This window comes from Alligator sinensis, unplaced genomic scaffold (assembly GCF_000455745.1).
Source record: "Alligator sinensis unplaced genomic scaffold, ASM45574v1 scaffold832_1, whole genome shotgun sequence".
NCBI classification, from domain to species: domain Eukaryota; kingdom Metazoa; phylum Chordata; order Crocodylia; family Alligatoridae; genus Alligator; species Alligator sinensis.
The window spans coordinates 1,015,669-1,027,008 of NW_005842057.1; the positions used below are offsets into that span (position 1 = coordinate 1,015,669).

The 11,340-nt window shown below is 43.3% G+C and overlaps 1 protein-coding gene across 1 annotated transcript in view; it reads left to right on the forward strand.

Annotated features, from left to right (window-relative positions):
- The window catches only part of TPO (thyroid peroxidase), a 148,634-nt gene that overhangs the window by 117,849 nt on the left and 19,445 nt on the right, over positions 1-11,340 (forward strand). Inside the window, exon 15 of the mRNA XM_025203384.1 lies at positions 8,741-8,840. Within this exon, the coding sequence (XP_025059169.1) occupies positions 8,741-8,840 (100 nt within the window). The remainder of the gene's footprint in view (positions 1-8,740; positions 8,841-11,340) is intronic.

Genomic DNA, 11,340 nt, shown 5'->3' on the forward strand with positions numbered 1-11,340 from the left:
GAATTTATTTTCATCCTATACCTTTAACTGTCATCTATTTATAACCTCTCTGCATTTGTGGTGTTCTTTCCCATAGGAATTAGATCAATTTAATAATGGATTGGGCCACTTGGGTCATCAGGTCTAGTCTCCTGCTATCACAGACAGCAATGTTGTATAAATCTTTTCATAAACCGATCGTGCTCCATTTTAAAATTAGTTAGGTTTGTTGTTCCCCAATATTTCTTTTGGATGACTTTTTCAAAACTTCATTGCTCTGACAGCCAGAAAACTTCTAGTTCCATCCTAAATGTATTCATAGCCAATGAATACATATTTCTTCTTGAGCCAAATTGTTCTTTTGATTAATACTTTAGCCTCATGGTCAGTCAGTCAACAGCTATTTATATGTATTCCTGTTTATTGCAACGTAAGAAAAACTACTCATTTACTGACAGACTTTTTAAGAAGGATATGATCCCTCTTCCTAGATCCTGGGATTAAACCACAGGCATTCTCTATCATCTGTGATCTCATAAGTTAAGTAGTGTGAGAGAAGATCAATATTTAATAAGAAGACTTACTAAGAAAATTATGATTCAGGCATACTTCCCAAAACATTGGGGCTAAATCTACATTTTAGCATTGTTGTTGAATCCTCACCAATGACTTCGGGCCTTGTAACATGTTGCACTATGAACTGCTCAAATGTTGATCCATGTTCGTGCTAGCTCAAGTTTGTAACAGTCACACCTTGAGGCTAAAAACCTTCTCTGACTGTTCCCCACATATACAGCTGTGACTTGCCATTAAAGGGCTGGTGAACTCAGCTACAGCTGTAAGTTGCCACTACAGAGCTGGTGAGCCAGGAGAGGCTTCCCTACTCTAGGTGGGAGGGTCTTGTGGGCACCGCTGGACAGTCAGTTTTGGTCAGTCACAGCGACCCACTGTGCCTGCAAGGCCTTGACCTTTATGTGGCACTGCCGACCGGTTGTGCGTGTGCTCCCACATTCGGTCTGACAGTGCCTCATATATGTGCACAATGGAGCAGCCACCCCACCCAAACTAGTGCTGCACTTCTGCCTCACCCCACAGCACCAGAAAATCATCAGTCTCCTCCTTGGTCCAGTTGGGGCCCTGGGTGGAAGGCATAGATGTGGGCACATGTGCAGACAGGGAGGGGGCCATCATAGTCCCGTGCTGGCTCTCTGGGCCCCTGTGCAGCTGTCCCTTAGCTGCCAGGCCCGCACAGCTGCCTGCAGTGCCCAACGCAGGGGCATGGTATGGGACAGTCAGCCACGCAGCCAAGGCAATGCCCTGTGGCACCTGCAGGGTCCGGGCAGGTTGCTGGTGCTGTGCTGTGGGCTGGGGGAGCTGGCAGTGCTTGCCCTACAGCTGCCCCTGGGGGCTGACAGGTCTGACCGGAGGCTGGAGCAGCCTGCAGCACCCTGCAGCACCCTGAAACCCTGGACAAGGTGGTCCAGGCAGCCATGTGGCAGTGCAGAGACAGGCAGGCAGCATGGTGCAGGCAGGGTGCAGGCAGGATGGTGATGGTATGGCTTGTCCAGGGAGACACACAGGCCCTGGAGTGCTCTCAGGCTCCCTGTTTGTGTGCCCTAGGGCTCAAAATGTCTGCAGGCTTTTAAAGCCTGACAGGGGCTGCCATAAAGGTAGCCCAGCCCTGGGGCTGGCCTGAGGCTGGCCCCTACTGGTAGGGCTGACCTAGGAACAAACTTGCTCCTGAGTCAGGTCCAAATGTTCAGTACTGCGCAATAACTAATCCTGCTTAAATTTGCTACCTGCATTTGCAGGCAGCAAATTCAAGCAGGATTAAGAGGTTTTACTGAACAGTAACTGTGCCAAGTATAGACACACATACACTTCCTGTGCAATAAACTATGCTAATACGTGATAACGTATCTCATGTAGACGTGTCCAGTGTAAGTCATTATTATTAACTGCCAAAATCATTAATACCAATCTTGCTAATGGACAATAGATTATTACTATTGTATGTGATCAGAAAAGAGCTAGTTTAGTTTATCTCTGTCATGCCTAATGGGAAAAAATTATAGATTTATCTGTGATTATTAGGGCTGTGTAAAGCTTCAGGTGGAGATTCGATTCGGAGGAGATTTGGCCCAATTCAGTGGCCAAATCTCTGAATCTGAAATGAATCAGGGGACTAATTTAACGGTCCAAATTGATATAAAGCTCTCTGAATCTTCGGAAAAGATTCAGAGAGCTTTGCTGATTCAGGCAGTCCCCCGAGCTGGTAAGTACTAGGGGCGGGGAAGGGGGGCTTAGGGAGGGGACCATGGGGGGACCCCTGCCAGCACCCCCAACCCCTCTGCTCCCACAGCCCCCCCACTCCCACCCACTCCCCCAGACCCCCATGGCTGCCCCACCCGTCCCAGCTCCCGGCCCTTTAAAGAAAAGCCTCAGTACTCACCGGGTGCTGCCAGGAGGGGGGCAATCCCTGCTGCCCTCCACTGCCCCACGCTGCACGGGGGGCTCTGTCACGAGCCCCCCAAGCCCCCTGCTCCCCCGGCCCCGGCAGGCAGGGCAGCCATTGCTGAGCTGGGAGAGGGGCAGGGGATGGGCCTGGACTGGCTGATTCAGAGATTCAGCAGTAGCCGAATCTCCGAATCAGATTTGGCTGATTTGAATTGGGACAGTGATTCAAATCATCGAATCAAATCGCTGTCCCTTGAATTGACTGAATCTGAAGCGAATATTAGCCACTTCGCACAGGCCTATTATACTGTAGTTGCTATTCAGAGTAATTTATGTTGCTCATTGCTTTATTTGTATTTTTATTTCATAACTTGTATTTGAATATCCTTTTTTTTATCTTCAGCTGGTACTTTGTATATTCAGAAGGAACTTGTTGAACCAGAGTGAAAATGCATCTCAACTCTCTTAAACCAACACATGGCTTATAATAAATGAACAGCTGGAATTCTGAAGTGATTGAAATTTTAGGCTTATGTGGTTTAAAGGGGTTCAAAATAATTAAAGTACTTCAAATCATTTTTAGTATTTCAATCTTCTAAAGTGCTCTTAAAAATGCTAATAACATTAATGATTCTATGTGGCGCATTCATATAACATTCTGTCCTGTTTTATGGTGGACTTCATTGTTAGTTTCCAGACTTCCTTTTCTAAAGTTGGGTAACATTTCTAGTTCAGTCAAAACTTGTACTGCGAAATGATGGGAACACTAAACTTGTTAATTGACTCTCCTATTCACAATAAGGATAAATAATATAATATAGATTTGTTGCTTATCTTCAGTTTACAAATCCCTATTTTCTCCATTTTCCTGGTCTCAAACTAATGGAAAAAATAGATTAATTCAAAATTAGGACTGAAAAGAAAATATTCTGTACAAAGAGATTATGAGAAGTGATTCAAAAACATCTTTGAACCAAAACTCTAGGGTATGAAATGTGACAGAAGGATGTCATTTATGAGGAAATTTTCAAAACAGGAGAAAGAAAGTTGTATTCCACAAACTTTTAGGTGCTTTTGAAAATATCCCCTAATTTTCATCATGCTACTGGTAAGAGGCATGACTTGGACTTGTTTTGAAATCACACAATAGTGCCATGAAAATCCTTTCAATTTCTTAAAATGCCCCAAAATGGTAGGACCCATTAAAATACACTATAATGTAAATAACAGATAATAACCAGAAGCAGGAGAAGCACATTAACAGAAAGACTGGTTTTTGTTTAAAATACATAATATATTAGGTGTCAGATGCTGTGCTCTCCTGCACTTCAGCTCAAAGGAGTAGAGGTGATGATAATACTCCCCAGTATCAGTACTATAAAAGTGTTTTTTCATCATAGGAAAGCACGCTTCACAGAGCATAAGGTTAGTAGAGATTTGTTTGTACCCTCCCCAATATACTCACAATAGTAATTATATTCGTGCACCAGCAACTGAAATACTAATTGTCTCTCTCTCCTTGGGGCAGATGGTAGACTAGGGCCTGCTGTAGTCATACCCCTCAGCAGAGAGTCCCAGACCTGGCCAGGCCAGGGCCCAACGCCACATTCATCTGGCTGCTAGGCAGGCAGCTCAGCACAGCCACGGCACAGAAGTGGGATCGGGCCCCAGCATGGCCACGTCTGGGACTCTCCACTGTCCAGGGGTGTGTGGGGATGGGGGGCTCTTGCTTTTGGGAGCAGCCCAGTGGAGGACCCAGGGATCCATTCCTGTCCCCCACTTCTACTTCGGTCACAACGGGAAGCCCACAGAAGCAGCCACCTCGTCCCGAGCACAGGTGGAGGGGCATGGGCCCCCAGGGCCTCCACCAGGCTGTCTTCAGCAGCAGGAGTCCCCACCCATGCACTCCTAGACCTTGGAAAGTTCCAGACCTGGCCAGGCCAGGGCCCAACACCATGTTCATCTGGCCACTAGGTGGGCAGGGCTCAGCATGGCACAGAAGTAGGATTGGCCCATGCCCAGCTGGGTCTGGTAAGATCTGGTCATCCAGGGGCATGTGGGAGGAGGGGGCTCCTGCTGCTGGACGCAGCCTGGAGGAGCCCCTGGGGGCCCATGCCCCCGCCCCACCTGTGCTTGGGATGAGGCAGCTGCTTCTGTGGGCTGCCCGCTGCACCCTGAGCACAGGTAGGCGCTACCACCTCCACTCCCACAGAGATGGGGGGGAGCCCCTTCTGCACCCCTGGACGAGCCCCCTAAGCTCAAGTCCTCCCACCAACTGGCCAGACTGGGGCCTTATTTGCCTTTTCCTGCTCCTGGTTGGGCTGCATGGTCAGTCACTCACTGCAGGGGCCTTGATCTGACTCCCGCCTCTCCCCTCCCCCACAGATTAACCTGCTGGGGTTGGAGGGGGGAGTAGGTGTGCGCATGCATGTGCACCCAGCTCTCCCCCAGCCCAGGATCGACCAAAAGAGGCTCTGGGATCTACCTGTCAATTAGGATCAATGGGTTGATGACCAACTGAGCTGGACTGTAGACCAATAATATAGCCCAAACACAGCATAAGAAATCTCTATAAATTCTATAATAAATTATAAAGAGAAATTTAAGCTATGGATGTTTCCAAAAGATGAAAGTAATTAACAGTGATACAACACGTACCTGTTTCCCAAAAATTGGGGTGACACCTCTAGGGGGGAGGGTGATTTTCTGCTAAGAATTTCTTCCCATTTTAAAAGCAACTGTCCAACAACATCAGTGGCATTTCTACTTAGGCAGTGCTGATGCAGTCAATTGACTTTTGACTCATTATAATCTACCTGATTCCTGATAATTGCTCTTCATTCCACAGGTGTCAACAACCCTGTCTCCTTTCAATAGTCTTAATGTTCCACTAATCGAGCTATCCTTTCTTTTTGCAATTTTTCTGGCTGTTAGCTACTCCTGTCTTTCTTTTATTCCACAGACCTGCAAGCTATTTTAATCTCTTTTGAAAATCTCAGATTCAGCCATGATGTCCAGTCTTCAGCAGCAGGCAAGAGCTTCTGACAATTCCACTGTAAAAGGGTTAAAACTATATAGCTTTTGACTAAGCAGAAAAGGGAGAGTGATTAGCTGTACCCCTGCACTATGCTGCCATAACTATGGAAAAAATAGTCATTCTTCCTTCTCAAAGAGAAGGTGTTCTGCTTATATGGGGATGTGTGGTGTATGAGAAAAAGGGTACCGCCTAGGAATGAATGCTGCACAGAGGTAAAAGTCACCCTTAAAAAAAAGTATAGTCTAACAATGCATTTATATACAATACAGTATTGATCTCTAGGAGATGGTACCAGTTAAAAGAAACTTGTGTTGTTTTGTTGCTGTTGTTTGTTTGTTTTCTCCTTTTAGGCCACACTTTATCCTTCAGTATATACTTTGTCTTTCAGTTCACTACTTCTGTTGATCCATTCTTTGAGGGGAAGCTGAAGCAGCTCATTTCCAATTAATTTCTTTAAGATTTACTCTAAAAAATAAGTGCTTTCTTTGGAAGGAGGATTATTTGGTATGATGTTAAATTTTAAAGTAAGTAATATCTGTGAGGAGGTTGAGGGGATAATATCTATGAGCAAGTAGTTACTAACAAACAATTAATGTATGCCAAAGTTTTTCAGTATCATGTAAGACTTAGGAATTCTAATGACCTAGAATGCATTGCATTCAAAAACTTAAGTATTCTATGTCAACCATACAGTTGGTCCAATAAAAGCTATCACCCAGAAAAATCCTTGTCTCACTATATAATCACCATTTTTGGAAGATTTTAGATTTTATGCAGACTAATAAATAGTCATCCAGGTCATCCAATAATGTTTGGTCTCATGTGGATATCAGGTCCCCTTCACCTCCTGCAAGTTGTCCTGCTTTCTAGTAGTACTAGAACTTCTTTTCTACACAGAAACAAAAACTTGTAGCAGATTTTTCTCTACTTCTATGGCTAGAATCTGTCACCTCTAGTAATCAAAATAAATAGGACTGACTCTAAAGTAAGATATCAGTCACTATGAATATAGCTGCTACATCCTTGCTCAGGGGCAAACCAGACAGGATATGATGGTGCAGTTGTATCCCCCTTTCACTGTGCATCGCATATGCTGGGAGCTCTCAGAGCTCACCACCATGTCAGCGAGCTCTCTGAGCTCACCGGTTGTTTGGCACAGCATCTGTGCAGAGTCCCTGCTATCCTGCCTTCCCCCACTTCCTGCAATTCAACATCAGGGGAAAGAGGGAGGGGTGAGCAGTAGTGGCAGGAACACTCAGCACTGTTTTAACAGAGCTCAGGGGCTGCCCACAGCTGCTCATCCGTTCCTTTCCCCTGAGGCTGAATCTGGAGAGGGAGTTGGGGGAGGGTTAGAATTAGAGTTAGGGCAGGGCCCAAAGCTACTTAAAAGCAGGGACTCCAGGCAAACCCTGAGCTGGAAATCTCAAAGAGCTCATAGCACATGCTGTGCTGAAGTGATGGTGAGCTCAGAGAAAATGTTCACTGACAGTGAATCACAGTGAAGGGCTGAAGCCACAGACCCTTGAGCTGTATGTCATATACACCATGAGCTCTTTTCACTGTGCATGCACCACACAGCTAAAGTGGGTGTAGTCCCACTCCCATTGCCACAATCCTGCATGCGCCCATGACTTCACTCAGTTTAATTATTCCCACTATTTTACTTTGGGACTGATTTCCACTCAGCATGAGTATTAGATGAGGAATAAAACCTTTGTTTCCATTGCCTGGTAGAATCTGCATAGTATTATAGACCAATATTTCATGCAACAATGAGGACCGATTCAAACTGGAAAACTGGCCTTATTAATATCATAGTAGTACTGGAGTGATATTGTTGCTGTGATGGGTCAGGATATATGAGAGGCAAGGATATTTTGGAGAATGATAACTTTTATTGGATTAACTGTATGGTTGCGAGAGGTTTTAGACCAGCATTTTTAGCACAAACATTTCTCCAGGTCTGAGAAAAAAACAGACACAGCTTGAGCTAAATAATGAATAGAACAATAATGTATGGGAAAACTCCATATGTAAATAGAAACAGCCTAGCTAAAGGTTAGAAGAGGGCTGTAAAAACAGCAAAGACTCATTATCCAGTTAGCTGAAAGGCCAGAGAAATGCAGTAGGAAGCATAATAACCTGATAATGAAAATAACAAGACTATCAAGGAGGGAGAGAGATTAATACATAGTTTATAATAGAGCCAAAGTTTGTGTTTAGTCCTTGTTTTTTTCTGTCCAGTAAAGGTATGAGTATTTGTTCCCAGACCCATCTTTTTTTCAATCTGCTTTGTAAATTCCCCTTGAGGACAAGGATTGTAAGGTTAGAAAATGAGGTTCTGATATTTTGTAGCCATGATGGTCAAGGAAACATGGAAAGGAAAAGCTTTTTTCCTTTTTTATTATTTTTTGATAGATATTATTGGACCAACTATATATTTCTTCAGAGACTTGATGAAGAGCATCTGATGCCTAAAAGCTTGTCCAGTAGCTCTCCCAACTAGGCAGTTAGTCCAATAAAAGATATCACAAAAAACTTTGCTTGTCTCAAAGTGAGTGGTAGTTCTGTGAAAAGAGTTTTCCTCCCTGTTTATGTGTGTGTCTGTCCTTTATCCTTTTCCTGTGTTTGTTCATTCAAGAGTGTAGTTTTTGTCTATTTTCACCTAAGTATTTTCTGTGAGGTCATCTGTTACACTGGGTGAGGAATAGATATGTATAGGATCTGTGGATTCTAACACTTTCAATATGGGGGTGTTTGTTGTGGTAGCAGTGGAGATGAGTTGGCAACTCTTGTATTTCTTATTAAGACAGGATTGTGACCCATTACATCCCATTAACAGTACGCTGATCAATAAAGAATTGCTTATGATGATGAATTGGACAAGATTAAGGAGTTGTTTGAAAGCCAAGAACAAGGAGATTGGGAATATTTCTGTCAAATCTGATCCTTTTTGAGTATTGTCTGTAATTGTTATCTGATTTTTCTTATTGCAGGGTGATGTGTAACAACTAAGGGTATGTGGTCAGTGGGGGTTACTTCAGGGTTTTTAGATACTCTGTTTGTCTGCTGAAGCATCCTTGCTGGGTAAAACAAGTTTTCATATCTGAGGGATGGCATAATGGTTTTATAGATCTTTATTGGGGGTTCTAATGCCTAATGGGCAAAAAATACAAAAATGCATGTTGGAAAAAATACTATGACTGATATGTCATTACAGTGTGTTTGTTGCTGATGCAGTGAAAACCATTTTTATATATGTTACAGATTCTGGAAGACTTCCTAAAGGCTCTTTAGTTTCCATCATTTTAGGTGGTGTTCTGATAATTTGTTTAGCAGTACTAAGCTGGACACTAATTTGTCAATGGTAAGTTTCATGTATATTTTTTTCACCAGTCTTTCTTTGACAAGCATACAGTTTTTTCTTCTTTTGGAATTTTCTTAAATTAAGTCTTCTCTTTCTGCAGTCAATAGGTGACATCAAGTTATCTATCTGTGAATCCCTGCAGTATAAAATTTGTTTTACACAATATAACTATTAGTCTGTTCATTATCTCTTTCACAATGAACATTTTCATTATCATTACTTCATTTTAGATACACCAAACAATTCCTCATTGGAATCAATGGTACCTAAAAATGTCAGTTATCTGAACTGAATTTAATCAAAATACCGTCTTATTTAGAACTAAAATATTCAGTGACATTTTGAAGAAAATAAAGTGGGGTTTTTTTTCTGAAAATACTGCTTTAAAAGCAGATTTTATCTACTTAGTGCTATTTTCACCTCTGTTTCTGAGGGCACTGACTGAATTAAGAGCTGTAATTAATAGACTATACCCTAAGCACCATTCTAAAATCTGAGTTTTATTCCTTAATACCACCCTGCTTTCTAAGGGTAGATACAACCTTACATTCAGCGCACCCTAACTAAGGACAATCTGAATGCTCAGGGTTTACATAGCTCTAAAAATGGCACACGTGCTCTAAAGTTAGTTCACCTCAGAGGCAGTGGCAGAGATGAACTAATTTTAGATAGATAAAAGGCTAGCCCAGTCTAGCAAAGCTTAACCTGACCAAGTAAACACTTGACAGCACAGCCCAGGGGCTAGGAAAGCCCAGCCATTCACATCCCCAGAGCTGTGCTGTTCTTCCCTCTCCCCTCTGACCAGACTATTTCCCTCCCCGCTCGATTACACCTCTCTAGATCAGGCAAACCCCTGCCTGCAGACCGACAAGCTACTCATCAATCCTACCACCAATTTACCTCCCGCTGCAAGTAGTGAACACTTGCACATGCCACTCTGAGCTCAGGTTTATGTGGCGTAAGCCACTCAAACTTCATCTGGCACCCATGAAAGCTTGTGCACGTCCAGTGTTTGAGGAAATGGTACTGTTGGAGACCACTTGTAAGGTAAGGAAGAATAAAAATAGGAACAATAAACTTCATGGCCTCAGTCAACTCTGCCCCCACTGAAATAAAGGTAATATTCCCCATTAGCTCAATTGTAACATATACACATTTGATTATTATGTATAACATCAAAGTAGATATTAGTGTAAACATTCTCTTGATGGGAAACTCTTGATACAGTAAAGTACTAGCTTTTAAAGCTGCCCTCCATATTTATGAGTACAATTATAAGCCTCAATTAAATATAGCTATGAATACAACCATTTACACATAGCTCGGTTAGGGACACAAATGTAGCCTGTCAAAATTTCTTATTTCCAGATGCCTTCTGGAAAGTAGTACTGCCACGGATAACAGCACACTTAATTGCATTTTACTCTGTGTTTTTGTATTCTCTGAAAATGTTTAAAATGTAAACCATTGCTAGAGATGTATATTTATCACATTACACTTTCAACTTAAAACTGTGGAACTTAGGCTCATGACCTCTCAGGACCATTCAAGCTGAAATGCACTCAGTGGCCACTAGTGGTCTTAATTGACTTTTATTTTTCATTGACTTGGAAGGATGTGGGCAGTAGTGTCCCACAGGGCTCTGTCCTCGAGCCACTGCTGTTCAACACCTTCATCAGTGCTTTGGACAAATACATATTGAGCACACTGTCCAAATTTGTGGATAACACCAAATTATGGGACAAAGCAGACACACTGGAGGGCAGGGATAGATTCAGGTGGATTTGGACAAGCTGGAAAAGTGGGCAGAACAAAATAGGATGCAGTTTAACAAGGATAAGTGCAGAGTACTGCACCTAGGGAGAAGGAATTGCCAAAACACATACAGATTGGGGGAGGACTTTCTAAGCAGCACAGCAGCAGAAAGGGATCTCAGAGTCATAGTTAATTCAAAGATGAACGTGAGTTGACAATATGATGAAAGGATCAATAGAGCTAACCACACTCTATCACGCATCATGAACAGGTCTAAGGAGGTGATACTACCCCTCTATGTGGCACTGGTAAGGCCACAGCTGGAGTAATGCATACAGTTTTGGGCACCACACTTCAAGAGGGATGTGTATAACTTTGAGAGGGTCCAGAGGAAGTCCACTCATATGATTAGGGGCCTGCAGGATAGGTCCTATGAGGACAGGTTGAGGGACCCTAGATCTCTTCAGCCTCCATAAGAGAAGGATGAGAGTGGATATTGTGGCCATTTACAAATTTGGTGGGGGGGAGGGAGGGGAGCAGCAAGGCATAGAAGATACTCTGTTTACCAGAGCACCCCTTGGAGTAACTAGAAACAATGACCACAGACTGACAGCAGATTATTAAGAAGAACTTCTTTACGATAAGGGTTACCAGAATCTGGAACGGGCTCCCAAGGGTGGTGGTGCTCTCCCCTAAGAGGATACTGGACACGCTCCTGACTGGGGACATCTGACCCCAGCACCCC